The 27852-nt window shown below is 43.7% G+C and overlaps 3 protein-coding genes across 3 annotated transcripts; 2 read left to right on the top strand and 1 right to left on the bottom strand.

Moving 5' to 3' along the window:
* Window positions 1-594: 594 nt before the first annotated feature.
* On the bottom strand, window positions 595-8593 carry kcna7 (potassium voltage-gated channel, shaker-related subfamily, member 7). The gene is made up of 3 exons (XM_062984952.1): window positions 8416-8593; window positions 5937-6655; window positions 595-3516 (listed from the first exon to the last, which is right to left on the bottom strand). Exons 2-3 carry the CDS (start codon window positions 6600-6602, stop codon window positions 2617-2619), a joined length of 1566 nt encoding a protein of 521 aa, XP_062841022.1. The 5' UTR covers window positions 6603-6655; window positions 8416-8593; the 3' UTR covers window positions 595-2616.
* A 2402-nt stretch (window positions 8594-10995) lies between these two features.
* Window positions 10996-15176, top strand: hsd17b14 (hydroxysteroid (17-beta) dehydrogenase 14). Its single transcript, XM_062984976.1, has 9 exons — window positions 10996-11134; window positions 11617-11655; window positions 12168-12265; window positions 12349-12415; window positions 13113-13204; window positions 13327-13431; window positions 13723-13790; window positions 13879-13975; window positions 14628-15176. The coding sequence occupies exons 1-9, from the start codon at window positions 11047-11049 to the stop codon at window positions 14769-14771; spliced, it is 798 nt and encodes a 265-aa protein (XP_062841046.1). The 5' UTR covers window positions 10996-11046; the 3' UTR covers window positions 14772-15176.
* Window positions 15177-16474: 1298 nt separating this feature from the next.
* bcat2 (branched chain amino-acid transaminase 2, mitochondrial) lies at window positions 16475-25291 on the top strand. Its single transcript, XM_062984966.1, has 11 exons — window positions 16475-16552; window positions 17919-17993; window positions 18543-18743; window positions 20920-21030; window positions 21331-21450; window positions 21592-21755; window positions 22300-22442; window positions 22841-22926; window positions 23361-23501; window positions 23818-23892; window positions 23980-25291. Exons 1-11 carry the CDS (start codon window positions 16535-16537, stop codon window positions 24019-24021), a joined length of 1176 nt encoding a protein of 391 aa, XP_062841036.1. The 5' UTR covers window positions 16475-16534; the 3' UTR covers window positions 24022-25291.
* The last annotated feature ends 2561 nt before the right edge of the window (window positions 25292-27852 follow it).

Here is a 27852-nt window from a genome sequence, read left to right as displayed (position 1 = left end):
GTTGTCTGTATTAAATTTGGAAAAATTACTGAGGAGAACACAAAGCACTTCTGGTAATTGGTCAGGATTGTGGCGAGTCAGGTTCCATCGGCAAGCACTGGGCGCAAGGCAGAAATAGACAGGGCACCAATCCATCGTAGGGCTTTAGTCACCAACCCCCCCTCCCCATACACAGCCAATAATGCATGTGTATACGCCAGCCGATAGCACCATTGAGACTCCCAGATCCAAAATCTTAGTGGTAGTGGCTAACGTAACAGACCAGTATGCTGGGAGGTCCAAACCAGATGATACAGCCTTTATGTCCTCTGGTGGCGTTGAGTTCTGGCTGCCCAGCAATCTGTCGGCAGTTTGTGGCTACTCTGTCTGTGGGTACTCGCCACGACTACCTGCGAGCAAACCGTGCTGTCCCTAGATTCTATAACCCAGTCGTCTGGCCATAACGATCTGATCCTTATCAAAGTTCTTCAGGTCTTTATACTAATCAGATCTGCTCCATTCAGTTCAACACGTGAGCTACAAGTGCATTGTTGGCTGGACAGAAACCAGAATAATTAGTTCATATATGATTAAAATAATCAGATATAATCAGAATTAATGACGAAAATAATCTTTTATTAAATATACATTTGTAAATAAGGTTCACTCTGGTTCTTAGGATAAATACTTCTATAATAATATAATATATATATATTAAAAAGAATTTGCACTCATTGACAAACACACTCATACATACAGTACATGTACAACATCATCACATTAACGTCTCTTATTCCCATGATGCACCGTTTCAGTGCAGTTTAAGACTAATGTCCATCTAAACCCCCCACACAGAGAATTATTTAACCCTGTAAACTCCAGTCTAAACGTTTAGGCTACGACGTTCTGCAGGTGCTAGTCTGCACAGATTCTTTAAATCATGAATAAATACACAGACATGAAGACGTGCTGGTCATGGTTACGCTGCAGTCATGTGTGTGTGTGTGTGTGTGTGTGTGTGTGTGTGTCAGTAACAGGCTGTGGGATGAATAAATGAATGAGTGAGTGAATACGTTTCTGACTCAGTTGGGTTTGCTTGCATTACAGACACTGACAAGTTTGTTGCTGTGTAGTTCCACTATATGGACAAATGTATTGGGACAACCCTCCTAATTTCTGTGCAGATATTTCTATCAGATGTATAAAATCAGTTCTGTGAAATAATTTATGTGCCTTTATATATGTGGCAACAGTTCAGGGAAGGCTGTTTCCTTTTCCTTTAAGTTTGGTGTGAAAAAACTAAAGATCCCCAAACTTGTTTCAACTTTGGGATGATCAGAAACGCCAATTGTGAGGCAAGCAAGGCCTTCTTGTTCAACAACATCACAAGTGTTTGACTGAATAGGCATAAATTCCCACAGAAACACTCTTGGGGAGAGCCTTAAAACAAGGGTGGTGGTGCCACCATGATAATGCCCATGATTTTAGAAGGGGGTGTCCGGATACTTTTGGCCATATAGTGTATTTTTATTCTGTATTTATAACTGAATCCTCTTCCCTCCTATTAAGGTTCCTTAAATATATTGTTTCCTTACTGAGACCTGAAGCTTCTCATTATTCCATCAACAGTTTCATCAACATTTTTAGCGACGCTGTGCTGATTTCCAAACTGTCCGAAAATACAGACACACTTTAATCAGCTACAGATAAATTAAATATAGGGTGACCATACGTCCTCTTTTTTGGACCTAAAAATGCATCCGGTTGGGATCTCTAACTCTAAAATGTCACCTTCCTCTTTAGATCCCTCCTTCCCGCACCTCGCAAAAAAATGCCCAAGCGCAAATGAAAATTCACAGTCGAATTACAGAAAAAAATGGGTCGGGATCCGTGAGAAGAAGAATGTACGGCCTGCAAAGCTGACACGTACGCGTGGGTGTTAAATAAAGGCGCCAGTTCAGCAAAACACAAGTGCAGCTAAAGGAGAGAGAGAGTTCGTCAGGTGAAGAGCGGCTAACACAGGAGATGCTGTTACTGCTGCAGAGGGAGTTTTTGCATTTCACATCATGAAGCATCACAACAGCTACAGATCGATGGACTGCACGCCTGTCTTGTTAAAAAAAAGCCTGCCAAGTGTCCTCTTATATGGTCACCCTAATTAAAAACACAGCAATAGTGGATTAGAAGGTATACGGTATGTACACACTGTTCCCCTCACCCCAAACACAGTCAACAAACCAACAAAAGCGTTTCTGCTGTCTGAAGTCGCTCGTTATGGGGCTATGATGCTAATATAGCTAACAGGTTAGCACTCCCTGAACTGACAGTCTTATTGACGCTAGTTAACATGATTTTGTTAGTAAGCATTAATAAATCATTAATCATTAAAGTTCAGCGCAAATTAAACATTAACAACCATTAACAGGTCCTGATGATTCTGGAGACCGAAAGTATGTGTGGAAAAGTTCACGCTTCATACATCATTCCAAAATAAATGGTTTCTCTTCTCAGAGCGCAAAACTGCCGCGGTATTTAGTTCTCGTTGACTTTTCTGATCTCTCCTCTAAGGCAAAATTAGAATGAAAGCAGGATGGAAAGGTCCATCGTTCACTCTCCCTTTTTCTGTCCACCAGTCGCTCATACTTGGGTGACGAGCGGCTCTCCCTGGTACATGATGCCCACTTTCTGATCCCCAGAACACAACCCGGCTAAAAGAGTCCCGTTCAGCGGGGCGCAGATCCCCCTGCAGCTCTCCAGCGGCGTGTAGTCGGGCTCCTCGTCCCCTTCGCCGTCGTCCTCATCGTCGCTCTCGTTTTTCTCCTTCTCCCAGAGCGACGTGTTGACGTGTGTGTACTCCTGATCGTCCTCACACTCCATCTCCCGGTGGTAGAAGTAGCTAAAGTTGGACACGATGACGGGAACAGGAAGCGAGATGGTCAGGACGCCGGCGATGGCACACATGGATCCCACCAGCTTGCCACCCACCGTGACCGGGTACATGTCGCCGTAGCCCACTGTCGTCATGGACACCACGGCCCACCAGAAAGCCTCGGGGATGCTGGTGAAGGCCGTGTCGGGGCTGTCCACCTCGGCGAAGTAAACGGCGCTGGAGAAGATCACCACGCCTATGAAGAGGAAAAAGATGAGCAGTGCCAGCTCCCTCAGGCTGGCCTTCAGGGTCTGGCCCAGGATCTGAAGACCCTTGGAGTGGCGCGACAGCTTGAAGATCCTGAACACACGGACCAGACGGATGACACGCACGATGGCCAGTGACATGGCCGGCGTGCCCCCTCGAGACCGAGCCAGCTCCGTACCCAGCGTGATGAAGTACGGGATGATGGCGAAGAAGTCGATGATGTTCATCATGTCTTTGAAAAATTGCGTTTTACTGGGCGAGCAGCAGAACCGCATCAGCAGCTCGAAGGAGAACCAGCAGATGCACATGGTCTCCACTATGAAGAAGGGGTCGTGGAACGGGGAGAACGAGGCGGCGTTAGCTGTGCCGTTCCCTGAGTGATGGGGGTGGTACGCCATTTGCTGAGGAAATAAAGAACAGGAGCAAACAGAGAAAGAACAAGAGGGAAACGATTAAAGCGTGAAGAGGACAAGAAATAAACGACAACAAGCAGACGAAGTAAAAAATGTCGAGTGAAACTAAACAAAATAACATGAAAAAAACAAAGAAAGAACAAAGGAAAGAAGAAAAGGAGAATAGTTTTACATCGACATTTTCAGCATTTAGCAGACGCCTTTATCCAAAGTGACTTGCAGTACAGTTACAGTATACAGTCTGAGCAATTGAGGGTTAAGGGCCTTGCTCAAGGGCCCAACAGCAGCAACCTGGCAGTGGTGAGGCTTCAACCAGTAACCTTTTGGTTACTAGTCCAGAATACTGTTTATTAATGAAGTAGAAAGAAAAAGAGGAATAAATCCAGAGATTAGAAGGGGCGTCCCAATACTTTTGTCCATATAGTGTACATACAGTTCTTTACTGCACTCTGTGTGTGTGTTTGTGTGTGTGTGTGTGTGTGTGTGTGTGTGTGTTCACATAGTGACCATCTCATATCTCCCCTTTCTCAAATCTCAAACGGTTTGGCGGCTCATCTGATACCCTGTTTTCGGGCGATCACATGCCATAAAATGTGCCATGTGACGTCTCCGCCCTCTGAGTACGGGCACTAAATGGGCATGAAATTCTGCTCTACCTTTCTGTACCCCGAAATCTGAACACACGTGAAGCTGGGCCGTGCAGAATCGGGTTTGTTGACCTGTTAGGTCGTACGGGTCCGAATGTTTCTGGACGGCGGCGGCGGGCTGGCATGCGTGTTGACGTGCCTTGAGGGCTTTCCTTCTTCCAATTTTAGCAACCTCAGATCCCTGAGATGTAACAGGAGAAGGTGGCCGTGGCTCCACCATCTCTCTCGCTCTCTCTCTCTCTCCCTCTCTCTCTCTCTGAAGAAACTGGACGGCGCTTAGGAAACTGGGCTGATACACTACACTTCACACTCGCCCCCCGGACCCCTCCCCGCACCCTGACGGAGGGTCTGCACCTTGCTCGGCTGTTTTTCTTCTTCGGTCCAGGTTTAATGACAAAGTCCAAAATAATCTGGGGCTTGACCGTGTCCTTTCTGCTCTCTTATTGGACTGGACCGCATAAGTCCACTTTATATCTCCTAATTCGAGATTTAGCTTAATTTTGTTTGAAATTTTAATTCCAGGCGTCACCACCATCATTACAACAAACATTAATACCTGGTGCAGCGCCGCTAAGCTACAATAATTATTTATAATAAATAATATCAGAGAGCGCACAATTTCAAAATTTCAAACCGTCTTAAAGAAAATGAACTTTAGTCAAATGAATCTGCCACACACGCACTTCTAATGGCACACTTCTAATGGTCCGGGTCCTTTCTGTGTGGAGTTTGCATGTTCTCCCATGTCCGTGTGGGTTTCCTCCGGGTGCTCTGGTTTCCTCCCAGAGTCTAAAGACGCGCAGTCAGGTGTGTGTGTGTGTGGCCTGGCAACCTGTTCAGGGTCTTTCATGCCGTTCCCAAAATTAATTGGACCCACTGCAACCCTGACCAGGATAAAGTCATGGTAAAACAGAATGAATTAAATGACGTTACAGCTGAGGTTAAAGGTTTAACACTTACAATAATAAGCGATTAGTTTAGTTATTCGTTAAAACTGAAATGATTTTAAGTCATTTTAGTCACGTGGCCTCTGAGCTACAGACAAACCAGGAGCTATCAGCCGTCTGTCTGTAAAAAAGTTCCAGTTATTATTCCCAGTAAGAGAAACAGTTCCTGCCTCAGTGAAACATCGTTTACCTTCGACACATGTACATAAACCTCTGATCTGACTGACTGTACAGAGTTCACGTCTTAACGATGTAACATGACACTTGTTTGCTCGCTCACCCACCCGAGCTGCTGGTTTTACTCCCTCCAGCTGATCCTCCGAACCCTCGACCACGTGATGACCAGTTTGACCCTGAGTTACTTCTGTCGAATGTGATGTTTTTAACAGGCGTAATTGCGACACAGGTTAGTTGTTTGTTTGGGCTCATCATGGGTACTTCATCAAGGTACTTAACTAGTAATCAAAAGGTCGCTGGTTCAAGCCCCACCAATGTCAGGTTGCTGCTGTTGGGCCCTTAAACAAGGCCCTTAACGTGAACTTAAGGGTTAAACGCTCATGTCAACCATTGCCATAGCATTGGCATTTTATAAAATAAAAAGTATATGGACGCCTAACTGTGACCTTTAGGTATTGTGGTTGTAGCCTAGTGGTTTAAGCCAAACCACTGCCAGGTTACCACTGTTTGGCTCTTAAGCAAGGCCTTCAACCCTTGATTGCTTAGACAGTATACTGTCACAGTGCTGTAAGCCACTTTGGATAAAAGCGTCTGCTAAATGCCGTAAATGTAAACGTTTTTTTTCTCCGCTCCTCACCTCTCTCATCTCCTTTTCGAGTCTGAAGTCGGGCAGCGTCTCCAGGCAGAAGATGACGATGGACACCACGATCACCATGACGCTGATGATGGCGATGATGCGGGCCCCGCCGCTTGACTCGGGATGCTCGAAGAGCTTCCACAGCTTTTTCATGAGCTCATTCCGCGGCAGCGGCCGTGGCTCCTCCTTGGGGAAGCCCTCGTCATCCTTGAAGCGGGTCATGACGTCCTCGCCCAGCTCGTAGAAGCGCAGCTCGTCCATGAAGATATCCAGAGGCACGTTGGCCGGCCGGCGCAGGCGGCCCCCCGACTGGTAGAAGTAGAGGATGGCGTCGAAGCAGAAGCGGTTGCGGTCCAAAAACAGTTCGTTACGCAGCGGGTCGAAGTAGCGTAGGCGTCGCTGAGGGTCGCCCAGGAGCGAATTGGGAAACTGGGCCAATGTGCGTAACTGGGTCTCGTACCTCATCCCGGACACGTTGATGGCCAGGCGCTCGCTCAGCGCCCATCCTCCTGACCTCCTGCTCTCCTTTTTTCCCTTCTCCTTCTTCTCACCGTTACCTTCCTTCTCGCCCTTCTCGACCTCGTTGCGCTGATCTTTGCTCCTCTTGTCGCTCTCGTTCTCCGGAGTTCCCCCGTCGTGTTCTTCTCCTTTCTCATGGTTGTCCATCGTTCCCTCCTTCCAAGGGCCTCACCGCTTCGGTCCAGGCAGGGCGTCTCTCCCTGTAGTGGAGAGCAGAAATACAATCATGTCACTCGAGCAGGACACTCGCACACCACGAGAATGCCAAAACCAGGCATGCTTACTGTGAAGCAAATGTAGGGCACGCTAACACAGTGTGAACCAAGCAGTATTGGTTTTTAGGTAGCTGTTTACCAATTCCAATAGTTTTAAGATTAGAATTAATGATCCCTCATTAATCCCTCATTTTTCTATTCCACTCTCCCGTCATAATAAACTCTTTGTGTTCAAGTAAGTCGCTAGTTTGCCAGCCTTATTAATTTGATATCTTCATTTTTGCATTCACATCATTTGGATTCAAACTGTAATTACCACCTGACGACTACATTTCGTGTCGATTTGGAATTCCTTCCGACCTTTGGGAGATTCCACAGAGCCCTGAGTTCTCCAGCCGGTTTGCAAACTAGCACAAGAAGGCTGGAAGATTATTGACTGTGGTCTCTAGGTTGTAGGGATATTATCGCTGCCATCCCTGGCGATTCGGTGGCACCAGCCTGTTCAGGGCATCTTTAAGCTTGTGCGTCGACTCTCTGTGCGTGATATGGATCTCCATATGAAATTGGCAACCAAATAATAACCATAAATATGAAAACACACTAATATTAAGTACCTGTTGATCTTTTATCACTTGACTTGTTTGTGTTTTGAACAATATTCTCATTGTCAGTTCCGTGATTATACTGCGCTGTAGGTGGGGTGTGGATTGGGCGATAGCTATATCAGGTCTCTTCTGGGAAAAGGCCAGCATGTCTCTGTGCTTCTTCTCGCTTCCCAGCTTGAACTGGCTTTTCATCTCTATCTAGTCATATCCAATTCCCCAACTGTATTTCACCTCTACCGCTGCAGACCTCCACTCCTGACTAAAACATGTCCCCTTCAACACGTGTGCAGTACCGACCACTTCTTTTCACCTGCACGAGGTGTGCTCATATAGAGAGCCGTATCGTGCATGGAGAGTTACACCGATCTCCATTATCCCCCGTCTCTGTGCAGCAAAGGTCGTAACTGCAGCAGTTATGAGGAATCACTACAGCCTCCCTCCCTCCCTCGAACGAGCCAATCGTTAACTGTGTAGGCATCTATCCAGGCATTAGCAGAGTTTAGATTAACGCTGCACCCAAGCATATATATAACATTATGTACTGTACATAGACAACATCACTGGATCTAAACTGACCGCACCAGCACAACCCAGCCTGCTAGTTTGTATAATTCCTGATTCAAATCTGCATTTTGTAACGATTCAAATGTAATATAAATATAAGCAGGTTAATTATGAGCAACTAATAAACAAGGAACCACCAACGTAACCAAACAAACAAGCAAAAAAACAACTGATTAATATAAACAGACCCACAATAACATTGTCACTGTCGATCTGAAACCACTTGCTGTGTTCAGGTTCATTTTTATGACTTCATGCTGCTGTTTTATGTCGATTATTCTATAATTTGTTGATTTAAAGTGTTAATGCACATGAGGAATGGAACACATGCCTCCCAAACTGTGACCTGCTGCTCAGGCAGTAAACACTTTAATCCTGCTGTGCACTGTTGACAGAACCGGTCAAACGTTAGCACAGAGGTCACAAAGTCACAGTTCCAGATGTAGATCAAAGAAAAACTAAAGATTCTCACAAATGATGTTAATATTAAAGGGACACAACTGTTCCACAATGAGACACTGGAAATAATTCAGACAGAGCGAGATCCTTAATAATGAAGTAAAACTTGCTGCTTACGTGTGGAAAGTGTCTCCAGTGAGGATCGATCACCTGCTGTAGATCTGCCCTAAACCGCTCTCTCTCCGGAGACCCTCTCTGCTATCCTCACTGCGTCCACGACAGCACGCGCCGTGTGTCCGCGCTCCCCAGCGTCCATCCGTCTGTCAGCTTCGCGCTGGGCTCCTGCAAGGGGGCGTCCTGCTCCCCCCTCCCTCACAGCTCAGGGGACACTCGAAGCCCTTTGGCGGGCGTCGTCTCTCATGTCTCTCGTCTCTCGCTGCTCCTTCCACTCACGGCAGCGCTCGGGAATGCTGTCACGTCGAAATTTAATCCGGGTTCCATCACCCCGAGCTCCCTGTATGCCGGGCCCAAATTAGAACCTCGGCGCTCGCTACCGACACTAACGCTTCTGCTACTACACCTCAGCAAGCAACAGTTTTTAACAAACACCACGTTTCGTTCTGTTCACTCTGTTCGCCCTGCCCTTACGATGCAAACATTTACATTTTATTTAAAATGTTGGCCAGAATTTTCACACCAATAAGAGTTGCTCACTCACTCACTCGATGCCTGCGTGAGGTAAGAAGATAAAAGAAGATATACTTCATTTGTCATATACATATACAGGTGTACAGTACAATGAAATTCTTTCTTCGCATATCCCAGCTTGTTTGGAAGCTGGGGTCAGAGCGCAGGGTCAGCCATCTTACGGCGCCCCTGGAGCAGACAGGGTTAAGGGTCTTGCTCAAGGACCCAACAGAGCAAGCCAGAGAACCCAGAGGAAATCTACACAGATGAAGGAAGAACATGCCAAACTCTTGACAGACAGTAACCAGAAGTGAAGATCAATCCCTGGTCCTCAGCACCCATAGTGCTGTGCAACACCCACTTAGGAGATGCAACATTGTGCCGCCATTAAATGAGAGTCAAAGTGCAAATCAAATGTTTCTGAATCAGTTCAGGCTGCACACACACACACACACACACACTTTAGCACTGATTCAGGCCTGTTCAGATTCACACACACCACACACACTTCATCATTGATTCAGAACTGCACTCACTCACACACACACACACACACACACACACACAGAGTCTCTATAACAGTACAAGTGTAAACACACACCAACTGAACTTACTGTCCATCTCAAATGTATCACACACACTCCGTCCTGCTGAGTAACGTCACTGATTTGTTATTGATTTATTATTGATTTATTACACCTATTAGCCCGTGTCCCAATACTTTTGTCTCTATCGTGTATTCGTGTCCATGACATAAACACCGTTCCTCTTTAAATATCTGATCCTTCTTCAGTTCTGATGACTGATGCACCAGCGATCCGTGCACCTGCTGTTTGACCCCTATAGAACTGCCTAACATTCACCTCAAAACCTCACATACACCATGTGAACAAAAATATGTAGACGTCTGACCAAGTGCTTGTTGGACACGGGCTTTATGATGCTACCCTGTGAAGGACTTTGAAGTGTGTCTGTGGTCATTTGTGCCTATTAAGTCATAAAAGCTCAGACAGTAAGGTTGAATGAGAAAGCCTGGCTTACTAGCAACATTCCAATTCATCCCAAAGGTTCCAAACAATGACAATTCATATCGGGACACCAAAGGGACTTCCATAAACTGTTGTCACGAATTCAGAAGCATGTCATTTATTCGATATAAGTGATTTTATACGCCTGTTAGCAATGGATGTGACAACCGAGCCCAATGATTAGGATGGATGTCCACATTTGTTGCATTTTTGCTCCCATGCAGGCACCTCAATTGAAGGTTCAGGCTAAGAAAATTCAGGTTCAGGTCAGGATGATTCACATTTAGGTTCTGGTGACACTAATTTAACTCCATAAAAAAGGCAGCACGGTGGCTCGGAGGGTAGCACTGCCGCCTCACAGCAAGAAGGTCCTGGTTTCGATCCCCAGGTGGAACGATCTGGGTCATTTCTGTGTGGAGTTCGCATGTTCTCCCCGTGTCTCAGTACAAAGACGTGCAAGTGAGGTGAATCAGAGATACAAAACTGTCCAGGACTGTGTTTGATATTAAACTTGTGAACTGATGAATCTTGTGTAATGAGGAGCTACCGATTCTGTCAGGAATGTAACCAAAGTGTGTAAAACATGAAGTTAAAGTCCTAATAAATTATTAATAATATAATAACTCTATTAAAAATAGCTATTGGGAAAAAAACCCTTAGTAAATGGGCACTCCTTCCACCGCGATAAAACAGAATGCTGATCTTTGTATGGTTTCTGTCAGTGTTGTGTGAGAGGACCTGGCTCATAATGCACATTCTAATGAGCACACATTCTTATGAGCCACATACACAACAGACACACAGTCACAGGCTTTTATAATATTATTTAATATTATAATCTTATTATATTGTGGATTTTTACACCTGAAACACAAATCAAAACGCGGCGTGTCCACATACTTTTGGCCACATGGTGCGTCTGCGGTGGTAGTGTATAACCGTGCTGTGAGCTCTGTCTCCCCCTGCTGGTGAGTTAGCGGTAGTGCGGTGTTTATCAGAGGAAGCAGGATCAGCTGACTGAAGTTTCAGTGTGATCAGAAGTTTTGGATCAGCAGCAGTTTGTTCTCCTGCAGGGGGTCAAAAAACTGTAGACATGGCGAGTGCACCGCGATACCACAACAAGGTGGTTATTGTTACCGGGGGGTCCAAGGGAATCGGGAGGGGCATCGTTAAAGTCTTCGGTAAGTCATGTTCACTTCTATAAACTGAAACTAAACTCAAGCTGGAGCAGTTTAGTGTTTATAAAGTTGCTACAGGCTGTAAAATGTGGTTCCTCAAAGGTTCCTGGTCAGGATAAAGGTTCCATATAGAAACTCAATCATTAGGAACGGTTTAAATGGCTTTTTGAATGATTCTTTGTCGTTTTACCAGGGCTTTATCCTGATCAGGGTCGTGGTGGGTCTGATTCATTGAGCGAAAAGCAGGAAAGCCCCCCCGGACAGCTCGCCAGTCCATCACAAGTCAGACACACAATCAGACACAGGGAGAACATGCAAACTCCACACAGAAAGGACTCTGTCCTTGCAGATAGTAGATTAATTGCTTTAATTTCCCAACAGATGTGTTCTGAGTGGTGCAGGACCCTCCGTGACCCTGACCAGGATAAAACAGACAGTGAATGAATGAATACATGATTGAATGTTCTTACTGTTTGCTTTTGCAGTGCAGAATGGAGCTAAAGTGGTTTTCTGTGCCCGAGGAGGTGAATATGATTCAATTATTTATTCATCTAAACACTGAAATCAGTTCATCAGAATGTGCAGCTGCATTATATGTGAGGCCAAAAGTATTTGGACACCTGATCATTTTAAAAACAAATGGTATTAATATAAAGTGACCTCTATTTTTTGATAAGGCTTCTTACATACTGAAGTATGTCTGTGGGAATTTGTGCCCACTTAGTCAAAAGATCATTTGAATGGCATGCTCAAGAAAGCCTCAGTTGTTGTTCTGGTTCCCTAAACTGTTGCTGCAAAGTTGGAAGCATGTCATTTCCTTTATATAACTGATTTATTACACCTGTTAGCAATTAGAAGGGGTGTCCCAATACTTTTGTCCATTTTGCCCATGCGATTATGAAGCTGCAGCTCACATTTGGTGCTGCAGATTTATACAGGAGATACAGATCAGATCTGATCAGTCACTGATCCAAAGGTCCTCATGATCACATGCCGGTCACTTGTTTGTATTATTTTATTTGTATTTGCTGATAAGTTGAAGCAGGTAAAAGTCTGCAGGACGAGCTGAATAAGGCGGGGCCGGGCTCGTCGCTCTTTGTGTCCTGTGACATGTCTAAGGAAAACGACATTAAGGTGTGTTTTACACTCCCAAACTATTATCAAACCTGAACTTTGAGTCTTCGGTTGGTTTACGATCTTTTAATTCATGTTTTCAGACCCTGATCACGACCACGGTCGAGCGATTCGGACAGATCGACTGTTTGGTCAATAATGCCGGTTGGCGTGAGTATCCAGCTTCGTTTTCTTCTTTTTTCCTGAGTCTGACAAAAGAAACGACTTCAGTTTCACTTCTCACTGTCTCACCACGGAGCCAGAAAACTTCCTCAGTAAACCAACAAGTAAAGTCAGGGTTCAACTCCTCTGCTCCTCTCACGTGTTTATCGCAGGCTTGGTTACACCGTATTTACCAGATAAACTGAGCCAACGGAAACTGTTTGCACTGTTCCATCCCATCATGACCCCCAGGGAAGAAGGTGGGACAGAAGTGTAGATAAAGCTGCTCAGATGGCACAGCGTTAAAACACGCTAGCACACCAGAGCTGACATTTCAAACTTGTCGGTTCGAAACTCAGATCTGCCACCCGGCTGGGCTGGGCGACTACATGAACAACGATTGGCTTGTTGTAGTTGTAGTATCCTACCATAGGGTAGGATAAGCCGGATAGGGTCTCCTCATAACTGATGCAATTACGACCTCTGCTGGCTGATTGATGGTGTCTGCACAGAGTAGAGGAATAATCGTGGATCAGGGTGTGGCTCTCTGTGCACAAGGCTGATCCGCATATGAACTCGCATTGTGCAGGTGAAAAGATGCAGTCGGCTACTGCACACGACAGTCTCCAATGGAGAGGAAAAAGGGGAGAAAATGCATTAAAAAATATATTTATGTATTTATTTATGTCATCTCTTGGTCTCTCAGATCCTCCTCATAAACCCACGGATGAGACCAGCGCTGAGGAGTTCAAAGATTTACTAAACCTCAATCTGATCAGCTACTTCCTCGCATCAAAGGTTAAACATCTGATTTAATTTTTATATACTATTTATTTATTTTATAGTATTTGTGTGTACTGTATATACTGTTCCTTTTCAGTCCGTTCTTGAATAATCTTGTCTCGTTTTCCTCGGCTCAGTTCGCTCTTCCGTTTCTGAGGAAAACACAAGGCAACATCATCAACGTCTCCAGTCTGGTGGCGTCTATCGGTCAAAAACATGCAGCACCGTACGTGGCCACCAAGGTGAGATCTCTGATAACTCAGTGTTTTAGGTGTGTGTGTGTGTGTGTGTGTGTCTTTGCCCTGTAACAAACTGGCGACCTGTCCTCTGTGTTTCTATTCCATCGTGTATAAAATCGAGATGCGTTAAACAAGACGTTAAATCTAAATAAAGTGAATCAAATAAAATATAAGAAAATGACTTTGTGAACTTGGTACTTCTGAATATGTTTGAGTTTTCTGACACACTCTTGCCAGATGATGGCGACTGTGTGCTTGTGTTGAGCGGTAAGTGTAGATCTGTGTGTCCTGTAGGGGGCGATCATTGCTATGACCAAAGCGATGGCTGTTGATGAAAGTCGCTACAACGTTCGAGTAAACTGGTGAGTTTTATTCACTTTTATTTCTCATTGTTTCTTTGACGTCTTCTGTGTGTTTTGTGTTAAAACTGTTTCGCTCCTGATGTTTTAGCATTTCCCCCGGTAATGTGATGACCCCTCTGTGGGACCAGCTCGCTGGTCAAACGCCGGACGCAGCGGCTGCTATTAAAGACGGGGAGAACGCACAGGTACGCGTATCAGGTGGTGGGAAACAGCACAGGACGTCATCTTCTTATTCCAAAAATACAGTATATGGCCATTACAGTCACAGTATACACTCCGAGCAATTGAGGGTTAAGGGCCTTGCTCAAGGGCCCAACAGCAGAAACTTGGTAGTGGTGGGGCTTGAACCAGTGACCTTCTGATTACTAGTCCAATACCCTAACCACTAGGCTACGGCTTTTACACTTAAACTGTATTAAAATAGAGTGACTCTCTATGTGATCTTATCAGCTAAAACAAGAAGCCGCTCTTCTGAGAAGGCTTCTCACAAGACTTTGAAGTATGTCTGTGGGAATTTGTGCCGGCTTAGCACAGATGGCATTTGTATGACTGAGCGCTGATGTCGATGTTCCAGTTCATTCTCTGTACAGATAGCTGAGCTTTTATTTATGTCTTTATATAACTCGCTTTGTGCACAGGGGCACAGTCATGCTGGACCAGAAAAGGGCCTTCCCTAAACTGTTGCTGCAAAGTTGGACGCATAAAATGTCCTCTATATAACTGATAAAAATAAACATGAAACGTTCAGCCGTTAATGAAGCTGCCGAGTCATTAAGAGCAGAATGAACTGTGACTGTTTCCGTTCACTGAACTAATCCCCTCCTGATTCATTTCCAGCTGCTGGGTCGGATGGGCACTGAAGAGGAGAGCGGACTCATGGCACTCTTCCTGGCTGCCGATGCCACGTTCTGTACCGGCGTTGATCTGTTACTGAGCGGAGGAGCTGAGCTCAACTACGGCTTCAAAAGTCAGATTCCTTAAACCTGCTGCACGTCTGAACTTCTGACTTATACATGTTCACATTCAAAACAATCTGATGTTTACATTAAAAACGAAGCACAATTATTACCAACTAAGTCCTTATTTCTATTCCTAAGCATGACCTGATCTTAAAAATATAATGTACTGATAATTTTATTCCTATTAACGACTTACAGATTTATAAATGAATGCTGTTCATTAGTAAGATAAAACCGTCCTGCACATTCCTGATTATAAGCCGTTTCTGTATTAATAAATCACCTCAGATTGAAGGTCTTTACTAAATTAGATCAGCCAAACGTGAATGACTGAATGTGAAAAACAACTTTTGTAATTTTGTGTTTGTACTGATTCATTTAAACTGAGTTTCTATGAATGTAAAATTAAAGAATTATGGTGAGCTGGCATCGTTTACTCTGTTTGACATGATTGGCTGTGTCTGGGGGGACGGCCGAGGCCTGTGATGGATTGGCGTCCTGTCTGGGGTGTTGTACTGCATTAAGTCCAGTGATTACAGGGGAACTGGACCCACTGCGACCCTCACCAGAATAATGTAGTTGTAAGACAAAATAAATAAATAATAATGATAATAATAACAATAGCAGTGATGATAATAATAATAATAATAGTAATAATAATAATGATAATAATAATAATAATAGTAATAATAATAATAATAATGAAAATAATAATAATAATAATAATAATAATAATAAAATTGTTAGTGTATGTATTTAATTACTGGTCGTTTTATGTTTTGAAATAAAAATAAATTGTTTCTGTCCAATCAGTGAGCAGAAAAACTTCACACCCCTAAATCGGACCAGTAAGAATCAGATTACTCAATTGAACTGGTTTGACTGGTTTCTGAATGAACTGGTTCGGTGATTGTATTCAGATTTTATTAGATGTTTAATAATCGACGCACTTACCGAATATAAATCTGATTATTTATCATTTTATATCCAACACAAGCATCGTGTTACTTCTGTCTGATAACAATCCGGAATCTGGATCACTGTTTCATCTCATTATGAATCTTAAATGAAAGATAAACACGTTATTTAAAAATAAATAAGACTAATAAATGTAAGTAATTAGAGTAAAATAGCGAATAATTGTGTTTGGTGTAAATAGTGACACCGTGTAAACAGGCTGCACACCGGCTGCGTCCCAAATCACACACATGTCTGGGGGACTGAACTGGGATTCAGACACTATATATGATCTTAATTATATATATATATATTATTTACAGGATTATTAAAACTGTTATCAAGTGCTTATCAGTAACTGACTTAAGTCTTTAAAAAAATCGTACGGACAGGAAAATGTTCTTTATAATTAATAACATTCAAGATACTTTTCAGGATATTATGATGTATACAATCACATTATAATCATTATATTAATTTATATAAATGGCATTAATAAGCAAAACATCTATTATTTAGCTTATTTACCTTTTTAAGTGTTTGTTTTGTCACTTTTTAATATAAAACTCATTGGCTAATATTGTGCTAAATATAATATTGTGTTGGTGCTCATGCTCATTTAAAAGACGATGTTTTAGAGATCTTAGAGGAGGCAGAAAGCTGATAATTGTTAAGCTATTATTATAATAATTATATATATTTGTAAATTAAAAGCAGTAACACTCAGTATTGATTTGAGACGCAGCCTCATTCTTATACCAGGTAGTTCTGCCCGGAACCTCGAGTGCGTTTGTTTCCAGTCGGACGGATTATTTCCACTGTTTGATCATGGCGGCTCTAAGGACGGTGAGTTCAGTCTGACCTGTTTATTGATTTACTCTTCATCTGCTTTCTGTATCAAATATTAACTAAACTCTGGTCAATGTCTTCTCTCTCACCGTGATGAGACTTTAACCCGCGATATTTAAACTAAGGTTCATCCCCAGGACAAATGCAAACATAAACACACAGAACAGAAGTTAATCTACTTTATTCATGTATTTATATTTATTATCATGGTTTGCTCTCATTCTTACATTTTTTTCCATCGAATTAGCTTTTAAAATAATAAATAAAAGTCATAATCTGGTGCAAGAACCTTAATCAGATTGATTAGATTAATATGCAGGTTTGGAATGCAGGTCAGTTCAGGTGTTCTGGACTGGAAACCAGTTTAGTTCACCAGACAAAACTAATTCTGATGTGTTGGAATAAAAAAGTAGGAACACGGGCTTATTTCTGACGTGATGTATAGCTCGCTTGACTGTGGACAGTGTTGCCTGTGTTCCAGCAGCTTCTATATTTACAGCATTCAGCAGACGCTTTTATCCAGAGAGACTTAAATTCTAGAGAGTTCTTTTATTCATTTCAGCCACAACAATATAAATCAATCATATAAAGGAAATGATATTCTTCCAACTTTAAAGGAACAGTTTAGGGAAGGCCTGTGCACGAAGCAAGCTCTATAAAGACATAAAGAAAAGCTCCAGTGTCCTCAGCCCCTGTCTACAGCTCTGGAACGAACCAGAACATCAATTCAGTCTCAGTTTTCAGTGCCCAGCCTTTTAAATACTGTCCTTTTTTGACTGAATGGGCACAAATTGGTACAATGGGCACAAATGTAAATTCCCACAGAAGAAGCCTTCTCAGAAGAGCGGATGCTGTTCTAGCGGAAAAGCTCACACAGAGGTCACGATATTGTAACAGCATTTGTTTTTAAATGGGACGTCCAGCAAGCTCTTGATCAGGTGTCCGAATACTTTTGGCCTTATAGTGTATGATGAAGAGTTGAAATCATGTATGTAATAGAACGCACATTATAATCAGGACTGGTGTCTATATATTTTTGCCTGTGCGGTGTATTATTGATGCATCGCCGAGCCATATATATACAGTATATACGGACATTACACACTTCATTTGGTCCTGGGTTCGATCCCCAGGTGGGGCGGTCCGTGTCCTTTCTGTTTGGAGTTTGCATGTTCTCCCCGTGTCCACGTGGGTTTCCTCCGGGAGCTCCGGTTTCCTCCCACAGTCCAAAGACACACAAGTGAGGTGAATTGGAGACGCTAAATTGTCCAAGACTGTGTTCAGTATAACCTTGTGTAATGACCAAAGTGTAGAACATGACGTTAAAACAAACACACTTCATTTGTTTCTGTCTCTTTTCCAGGCATTATGTGGACGTCTTCTTCACCCTCTCCCCCTGGGTTTGGGATCGGTGCGCTTCGCCAGCTCTTCTTTCAAGGTACTGAGTCAGGAGGGAGCTGAATCATGTTTTCTGGGTGCCTGTTATACACCAGTTCTTTAGAATAGAATCTTTATTGTCACTACACTGTAATATATTATTATGTAATGTAATTATGGTGAAGTCCTGTAACTGCATGACTTAATGGGTTTGTTTACAGTTGTTTTACAAGTGCTGGCGGGCTTAAGGAGCTTATGGTATGCAGCCGTGCAGCATTAGTGCCACTTTATTCAGGGTGTGGCCGAGCTTCTTGTATGCATTCAAAATGAAGTGCTGAGTAACGGAGCGTCTCGTTTTATGAATGATGACTTGTATTCTTCTTTCATTTGTGTTTTCTGCTCTGTTTGCATGTTCTCTACCTGCAGAACACTCTCACCTCTCCTCTGAGCTTAATTTGATTAAATTCTGATAACATTCTCACAGCATGAACCGTATTTATCAATGAATGCATGTGTAATCAGCGATCATGAATAAACCTCTGTCCTCCCTCATTTCCGAACCTCCTCCCTCTTTCCTCTCTGTCGTTTCGCCCCCCCGTGTTTCTCTCAGGCGTCGGATCTGGTGATTGAGAAGAGTCGGGTGCAGCAGCCCAAACCCGAAGTCGCCGGCCTGGGTTTTGGGAAGTATTTCTCCGATCACATGCTGACCGTCTCGTGGACGGAAAAAGGAGGATGGGAGGCTCCTCAGATCAAACCCTTTCAGAATCTGTCCCTTCACCCGGCGTCCTCGGCTCTGCACTATTCTGTTGAGGTAATTTTTACGTCCTCGCTGGTCACGGTGATTCAGGAATATAATTAAGATGTTATAACCATGAAGAGCGTCGTGACATGTTCTGAAAACAAGAATCAGCCAGTTTAGACGTTCAGAAACACTTCGGTTCTTCTGGAAATAACTCAGTGGCGAGCCCTAAAAAGCAAGCGGCCAAGCGGCAAATCTTCAAGGTTCCAGAGGAAACAATAAGCGGTTCTGCCTCAGTCACCCATGAAAAACAGTTGCAGAAATCCTAGAAATGACCGTGAAGAAATACGTGTTACGAGTGTTTGTACGCTTTTGACCTTCTTGACTTTGTAAGATCTGCCAGTGGTTCCTTTGGCTGCTTCCATTAGGCGTCGCCACAGCAAATCTTTCGACAGCATATTTGATTTGGCACAGTTTTTAAGCCGGATGCCAATTCCTGATACAACTCTCCTATTTATCTGTCCACTGATATGTGTTGCCCCTTATGTATAGGACAGTGGTAGCTCAGCGGTTAAGGTACTGGAGTAGTAATTAGAAGGTCACTGTTTCAAGCCCCTCTTTCGCCGAGTTGTCACTGTTGGACCCCTGAGCAAGACCCTTTGGATAAAAGTTAGGTTCACGTAGCACCATTCACGTTCTGTTTTTGTGAACTTCCGGTACAAGTCCTGGACTCGAAGCCCTGTTACCAGCATTGCGCCACACGCGTGCTTTGTGTGTGGATTCATTTGGTGTTGGTGCAGATGAAATAAATAATAATGATTTCAGTGTTGCTCATATCCAGCTTTTGCAACACCGCTGACCTTGCAATGTTGCACCAGCCCTTATTGCCCTGCTCCACCCTGTACATACCGCTTGGCTGCGTGTTTCCACAACAACCCTCCGTAACAGTCCCGTGGTTTGTTCTGTGGTGTTGAGTAACGCAGGGCTCTGGTTTAAACTCACAGTCCTGTGATACGCAGTGCAAACCATTGTAGTGTATTATCCTAATGATACAGATCTTTAAAAATTCCATATATTTAAATTTTAATTGTATTTATTATACTTCTAGTGTGTGCAGTATATCCACCTGAAATTTACACCCATGCATACAAAAAATATGCATTTATAAGTATGACAATACGTGTTAATTGAAGGGAAAACGTCCCGTGTAGACGTAGAAGGTGTAGATATTAATGCTGCTAATTGTATCGGCAAATTTCCGATCATATCAAAGCTGAAGAAGCTTCAGTTATCTTTCATTAATCATATTTATTTGTTTTTCCCCCTTTTTCAACCATCCAATTGTCCCTGTTCATACAGACACACAGCCAGTCGTGTATCTGTGCAGGCATCCAGGCGGCTGATAGCGTGTTTTACGGCTCTGCCACCCGAGCGCCCACTTCACTTTACTTTTACTGTATTTCTACAGCAGAGCAGACGTCGGTTAAGCAGGTGGAGGGTGAAGATAAAGTCCGTAAGCTGCTTAATCCTCAGTAGGTTTTGATCAGCCAGGAGTCGTACAGAGTTCAAACTTTTGTTTTGTATCAAGAACTCATTGTTCAGAACGAAGCAAAGCCTAAGGCAGGAACGCACATTCATACTAAAGAATTCGACACGTTACAGGCTTTCCATGCGTTCCTCGTAACGGTGTCCTTAATTCTGCACTTTCTAACATTTTTGTCCTCCCTTCAGTCCAGACCAAACAGATAACATACCCAGAGAAACCAAGAAAACAAAGCGTACAAATAAGACGTTGAATTGCACATACTAAACATCCACATTCCTTCCTGATAAGAGGGGACGGAGAGCCGACATGTGATACCTGTTAGACTCCCCCAAATCTAGGGTTAGGGTCCAACCCCAAACAAGCAGAAACTCTCATCAATACACTGTATAGGGACAAAAGTATTGGGACACCACTTCTAATTATGATGAGTTGATGTGTTTCAGTCAGAGTTATGATGGAGCCATCCACGCAGATTTTTAAATTGCTCAGAACGTCCATTATAATAAAGTCACATTAATCCACTTTTGAATCAGATCACTGCAGGATGAACTTCAGATCAGTGAACACACGGGTCCAGTAGCTTCTGATGCTCAGACTGACCGAACGTTGGACGAGTCTCAGCCGTGTTTTCCAAATCTAAATTCCAAACGACCCCGTACTCATCTCATCTGCTTCTCTCCGTTTCCTGTTTGTGTTTTCCAGCTCTTCGAGGGAATGAAGGCGTTCAGAGGGGTTGATGGTCACATCCGCCTGTTCAGGCCCATGCTCAACATGGAGCGCATGTACCGCAGCGCTGACCGCTGCTGCCTGCCCGTGAGACAGACCCCCCCCCCCACACACACACACACACACATACATTGTATGACCAAAAGTATGTGGACAACCACCTACACCTGTAAGGTCCATAAAGACCTGATTTGAAGAGTTTGGTGCCCTGCACAGACCCTGCTTTACCTGATTGGGCACAAATTCCCACATAGACACTCCAAAATCTTGTGTGGAAGGCCTGGTGGAAAAAGAAGTTGTGTAACAAAAACAGGGACATTAAGCTCATGCTCAGGTGTCCACATACTTTGTGCCATAGCTTATCTTATTGTTTCTTTCTGTCTGTAGTTATTTGATAAGTCGGAGTTGCTGAAGTGCATTAATAAGCTGGTTGAACTGGACCAGGACTGGGTTCCCCGCTCTTTAGATGCCAGCCTCTACATTAGACCCACCTTCATCGGGGTCGAGGTGAGTTCTCTATCATCAGACACGAATCCCATGAGAACGTTGTTTTTTTTACAGTAACATGACCCCAGGTTGTTGTGATACAGACTTCTAAAGGTCTCTCTTGCTCTTTCACCCACTTCTGCTCTGTCCTCTGATTCGCAGCCGTCTCTGGGCGTGTCCCGGGCGCTCCACGCCCTCCTGTTTGTCATCATCGGGCCCGTGGGGCCGTACTTCGCCACCGGGGCTTTCAATCCCATCTCTCTGCTGGCAGACCCCCGATTCGTCCGGGCGTGCAGGGGCGGCGTGGGAGCTTACAAGATGGGCAGGTGAGGGTCACTCAGCCGGTCACTTTAGCATGTTCGCCCACTCTGTCTGTACATATATTGGCCATTTACACTTTATAGATGCACTTGAATATACAGTTACTGACTGTACACCTTACATCACTAGCCAACCTATGATTATTTGCGTGGTGGATCATTCTTGGCACTGAGTTGGCACCCCCTTTTTTAGGCCTACTAGTGGCCTATTTTGTCTGCTGCATGCACTTGCAATTGTGGGCACCCAGTCGACTGGTAGCAGAGCTGAGATTTGCACCCTTGACATTTTTTTTGCATTTTTCCCAATCTAGTCATATCCAATTCCCAGATCGTATTTCCCCTCTACTGCTGCACGCTTCCAGTTTTGACCGAGGAGGGCTGTAACTAACACACCCCCCCTCTGACACGTGTGCAGCACTGACCGCTTATTTTCACCTGCACCAGGAGGGTTTACACGGAGATCCGTATCGCGCACGGAGAGTCGCATATTAAACCAGCCACCAGAGGTTTCCTTAGGAATCCTTAATGTATCTATATGGATGTTTTTCAGTAACTACGGACCTACGATCGCCATCCAGAGCGAGGCTGTGAAGCAGGGATGTCAGCAGGTGCTGTGGCTCTACGGCGACAAGGAGGAGATCACCGAGGTCGGCACCATGAACCTCTTCATCTACTGGACCACCGAGAACGGAGGTGAGCTGCACGTTGTTCCTTGTTTTTTTTACCTCTGTTGCTTATAAAATAGCCCAAATTATAATAAGGAAACAGAAACATGGCATTAAAATCCAAATAAAGAAATAAAATACCCCAGACGCTTTTCTATTGCAATTAGTCGATCTCTCCTCCGCTGCTGGTGGATCCCTGATTGCAGTTGAGGTGGGTGTATTGCTGCTCACGCCCCCTCCAAACCGCATGCAGCCCTTATCTGCCAATCAGGGTCCTTACACGGCGTCTGAAGACCCCGCCCACATAGTCCGGTCACCCCGCCCTATCAGAAACGTGTCTGGACACATTTAATAGAAGCTGTCCACACACTCCTGTTTGTATGTGTGCTAAATGCTGTAAATGTAAATGCTCGTTTCTGTCTGTAGAGCGAGAGCTGGTCACCCCTCCACTAGATGGCATCATCCTCCCGGGTGTCACCAGACAGTCTCTGCTCGACCTGGCTAGAGAATGGGTAAGAGATTTCGTTTTCATCTTTTATCACCGCTTTATCGTGGTCAGGGTCGCGGTGGGTCCGGCTTCGTCAATGCTTTAACACAGGCCCGGACAGGATGCGTGTACGGACGCCTGACCGGCTAACGATTACAGCTAGGGATTCGAACCCTGGATCCTGGAGCACCACATAAGGAAATATTCAAGTGGAAGATTAATACCTGTGTTAAAATGCCTGCAAATCGTTTTTATTTCACAGAAACCACTTTTCTAAGTGTCGGATGTGCAGCGTTTGATTTTTCTCTCGTTCAGCCTTTAAAAAATGAACCTTAAAGGATTTCTGTCATTCAGCTTGGAGCTAAAGCCACTATAAAATATTTAAATAATATAAACGGAGCACAAACAGACCTGTAATGTTAACAGAAGTGTGTGTGTGTGTGTGTGTGTGTGTTGCAGGGTGAGTTTAAGGTCACTGAGAGGAAGGTGGTGATGAAGGAGCTCATGGACGCTCTGAAAGCGGGGCGGGTGAAGGAGGTTTTCGGAGCCGGTACCGCCTGTGTGGTGTGTCCTGTCGGCAGCCTGCGCTACAAAGGAGAGGTAATTAAAAATCGGTCACGGTACGTATGCTATACGGTCAGTTGAGCCTGCAGACCCTGACTTGATGGGTGTAAGCTACCTCTGTAAGCCACTGCACCACCCGAGGACCAATCTTCATTTATTCCATAAGGGAAATTCAGTCGTTGAATATGTAGGGATCTACCGGTGGCCCAGTTCTGTTATGTGGACCCGCTGTGGTCCACTGTGGTGACCCTTATATTTGGAAGAAGGCGAAAGAAATAAGCGGACTTAGCATTAAGCCTTGTGGTATTTCCCAGTAACCGTGCTAGTTCCTGATCCCGTGCATCTTTTACAGCTGTATGAAATCCCCACCATGCAGAACGGTCCTGACCTGGCCTTGAGGTTCTACAAGGAGCTGACCGACATTCAGGTACGACTATTTGACGCGCGGCTAAAAATATTAAGAGACTTTTAAACACGACCTGATTTTTAACGTTTGTGCGTTTCTAACCTGCAGTACGGGCGCATGAAGAGGGACTGGGCGCCTGTCGTCGTCTGAATGGACCAGCCGTGAGTGCCGGGGTAGATCTGTGGATCGGTCTCTGCGCTTCACGTTGTAGTTGTGTGTGTGTGGGTGTGTGTGTAGGGATTTTAAAATCTTTGATCTAAAGCTAAATCACGCTGGTGAATCTTCGTTGAAGCGACTGCTAGGAAGACGAGATCTGTAGCACACTTGTATGTTTTGTTTATCTGTCTTTTACGGTTCAGCGTGTAGCAATAGTGTTGTGGGGGGGCTTTAGCGATGTAATGAGAGGTGCAATAAGGCTACGTTCACGTTACTGATGCAGCTAACGATTTTAAAAAGCTTTCCTCGGCTCTTCCATGACGTATTGACGACGGATTAACGGTTATTACGTGTGTAGTCGCGTTAAACTAGTGCATTGAGACGAATAGCGTGTACAAAATGAGGTGTGATTTGAATGTTTTTGAAGTTTTGTAGAAAATGTCGCACAATTTTAGCGTTTATGTGGAACTTGTACAGCCAGCACAACAAATACCGCACCAAATACACGGCAGGCAACAACTCAAACACACAAAACCACACACAGCGCTGGCGGCGAGGTCAAGAATGTTTTATATTGAGCTGCTATTATGAATCTGATCCAACAATCCACTACTTATACGGCGTATTTTTTTATCACAAGCCTACAGTCTCGCCTCAATCGCCGCCAAATGCTAGATTACTATATTACTGTCCAAATTGAAACCCTTTATCAAGATGCCGTCTACGATTTGCACAAGATGAGATCTGATATTGCTGAATCTGGACGTGCTGAATATCGGCTGGAAGTAACGACAGGAGCGTCTCTGTTATTAACGTTAGGCTAGATAAACATGCGATGCTTCTAACACGGCTGGATTGAGTAAAATATTTCTACCTGGATTTAATAGTACAGGTTAACACGTCACCTTATAGTGCACCTTATGGTGCTTATAGAGTCTTTATTATCATCCATGTTACCGAATTACATTACACCGGTCATCTCCGAGTTACTGTCGAGTGTGTGTGTGTGTGTGAGCAATCTGATTTTAACTTTGTTTATCGTCCCTTTTATCGTTTCCTACATCACACACGTAACCGTATTGCCATGGTTCATTAATCCGTCCCTCTCCGGTGCATTCTATCTTTTAAGTGCCTGATTTTCTCTCCGTTCGCTCCTCGTGTGCTTTGGAATCAGACTCTGTATTTGAAACGCTTCATGAACTATGAATGTTTCAGACGCTGCTTTTACTTTTCATTCTGATGATTGTTGTTTCTACAATAAATCTGTGCTTAAACGTGTGGTCTCATTTTGCGTTGATTACAGTTCATCCTAATCGTTTAGGGCAGCTGTTCTTAACCAGGGGCCTTGGGTGAGCTTAGAGAGGGGGTCCTGTTGCATTTAATAATTATTATTATTATTATAAGTTTTATATATATATATATATATATATATACAGTGCTCAGCATAAATGAGTACACCCCCTTTGAAAAGTAAGATTTTAATCAATATCTCACTGAACACAGGAAAAATTTTCTAAATTTTGACAAGACTGAGTTTCATAGAACATTTCTTTAACCCATAACATAAAAGTAAGGTTAATAATATAACTTAGATTACAAAATATTCAGTTTTACTCAAATGAGTTGATGCAAAAATGAATACACCCCACATCAAAAAGTACTACATCTAGTATTTTATATGACCACTATGATTTTTATGGACAGCATTAAGTCTTCTAATCATGGAATGAACAAGTTGGCGACAAATTGCAACGTCTATCTTTTTCAATTCTTCAAGAACGACCTCTTTTAGAGCCTGGATGCTGGATGGAGAGTGATGCTCAACCTGTGTCTTCAGAATTCCCCATAGGTGTTTGATTGGGTTTAGATCAGGAGACATACTGATTCACTTACACCCTGTTCTTCTTCAGAAATGCAACAGTGGCCTTAGATGTGTGTTTTGGATCATTGTCATGTTGGAAAAGTGCATGACAACCAAGGGCATGAAGTGATGGTAGCATCTTGTCCTTTAATATAGAGCAGCACATCTGTGAATTCATGATACCATCGATGAAATGCAGCTCCCCAACACCAGCAGCACTCATGCAGCCCCACATAAGGACACTGCCACCACCATGTTTCACTGTAGGCACCATGCATTCTTCTTTGTACTCCTCACCTTTGCGACGCCATACAGTTTGGAAGCCATCAGTTCCAAAAACATTTATCTTGGTCTCATCACTCCAGAGTATAGAGTCCCAGTAGTCTTCATCTTTTTCAGAGTGGGCCCTGGCAAATTCTAGGCGGGCTTTTTTGTGCATGGGCTTCAGGAGAGGCTTCCTTCGTGGATGGTACCCATGCATGCCATTCTTCTGCAGTGTACTCTGTACTGTGTCACGGGAAAAAATCACCCCAGTTTGGCTTTTTACCTCTTTAGCTAACTGCAGTGAACTTGCATGCCGATTTTCTTCAACACTTCTCATCAGAAGACGCTCCTGTTTGGGTGTTAACATCCGTGGATTGCCTGGACGTCTCTGTAAGATGGTTGTAGTTCCATCTTTGTTAAATTTTTGTATCACTTTTGCTACAGTATTCTGACTGATCAGTAAAGCTTTGCCGATCTTCTTGTAGCCTTCACCTTTCTTGTGTAAAGAAACAATTTTCTTTCTCAGGTCTTGTGACATTTCTCTTCCATGTGGTGCCACTGCTGACAGCATGAAATGGGATGGGGTTTTCTTTGTTAAGTAACGCCCTTTTAACTGTCAACTGTCTGCTGGACACCTGTTTAATGAATAATTAGACTCACATGTGGTTAAATTCATGTTAATTAGAATTTTGTAGTCTAAACTCCTAAGACTTTCATTGGGGTGTACTCATTTTTGCAACATGGTCTTGAATGAATTTGTTGAGAAAATAACTTTTTTGTGTGTACAAATGAACAAATCTTGTTTGCAATCAATGGCCCACATTTGTAGGAGTATTCTGTAGTATAGTACCCCATAGAAAATGTTGATTCTGTAAAGAAACTAAAGGTTTTCTGACAAATCTGTTGGGGTATACTCATTTATGCTGAGCACTGTATATATATATATAGCGCCTTTCTCATACTCAAGCTCGCTTTACAACAAAAACAAGGAATTGATGAAATTACTGATGAAGCGTATGTTTTAAGTTGAGTTAAAGGACGAAAGTGAGGAGCAGAAGTGGAGAGATTGTGGTAGAGTTCCATAGTTTAGGGGACATGACACTGACCGATCTGCCCCCTGCCGAGACCAGCATTAGAGGACCTGAGTGTATTTAATCGCAAAAAGATAAAAATAATCACGTGATGGGACGTGCTGTGATATGGATCTATTTTAAACGACCTATAGCCTATGTTGACTTTTTGAGAATGGATTGAACTTGTTTGATTTGCCCACCACAAAAGTGCAGAGACGATCAGCAAACGGCGACTATGAAAGATTCCGATTTAGTGGTTGATGTAGAGCCTGCTGAAGTAGACCAAGGTGAGGAAGCTCCTACCATCAGTTCACCAGAAATAAACCCACTACATCAACTAATATTACAAAATACCAAGATATATTCCAGCCAAAATCAGAATATACCAAGAATTTGAGTCATCAAATTTCCTCTGAACAAGAACACAAATCATTTTGTCATCCTTGCTCAGACTTTTTTTTTTTTTAACCCTGGGTGGTTGAAGGGGCACTGAAGCAAGCCTCACTACTGCCAAGTTGCCACTGTTGGGCCCCTGAGCAATCCCTTCATTCTAAATTGCTTATATTGGTGCAGCACCATCACATAGGACAAACCACTGGTATATTTGTGATATTGTGTCTAAACAGC

The sequence above is a fragment of the Trichomycterus rosablanca genome, chromosome 22, assembly GCF_030014385.1.
Source record: "Trichomycterus rosablanca isolate fTriRos1 chromosome 22, fTriRos1.hap1, whole genome shotgun sequence".
Classification (NCBI taxonomy): Eukaryota; Metazoa; Chordata; class Actinopteri; order Siluriformes; family Trichomycteridae; genus Trichomycterus; species Trichomycterus rosablanca.
Note: the sequence above shows the minus strand (reverse complement) of the source record. Positions and strands in the feature narration are given on the sequence as shown.

What these genes read in the sequence shown, in the direction of transcription:
- kcna7 (XM_062984952.1), bottom strand. Translation starts at nt 6,602, where the DNA reads ATGGACAACCATGAGAAAGGAGAAGAACACGACGGGGGAACTCCGGAG. An exon ending in TCGAAAAGGAGATGAGAGAG is followed by an intron (nt 3,517 to 5,936) that starts GTGAGGAGCGGA and finishes TTATTTCCTCAG; the next exon opens with CAAATGGCGTACCACCCCCA.
- hsd17b14 (XM_062984976.1), top strand. Translation starts at nt 11,047, where the DNA reads ATGGCGAGTGCACCGCGATACCACAACAAGGTGGTTATTGTTACCGGG. An exon ending in GCTACTTCCTCGCATCAAAG is followed by an intron (nt 13,205 to 13,326) that starts GTTAAACATCTG and finishes TCCTCGGCTCAG; the next exon opens with TTCGCTCTTCCGTTTCTGAG. An exon ending in TACAACGTTCGAGTAAACTG is followed by an intron (nt 13,791 to 13,878) that starts GTGAGTTTTATT and finishes CTGATGTTTTAG; the next exon opens with CATTTCCCCCGGTAATGTGA.
- bcat2 (XM_062984966.1), top strand. An exon ending in CTGACCGCTGCTGCCTGCCC is followed by an intron (nt 21,031 to 21,330) that starts GTGAGACAGACC and finishes TTCTGTCTGTAG; the next exon opens with TTATTTGATAAGTCGGAGTT. An exon ending in AGGAGCTGACCGACATTCAG is followed by an intron (nt 23,893 to 23,979) that starts GTACGACTATTT and finishes TCTAACCTGCAG; the next exon opens with TACGGGCGCATGAAGAGGGA.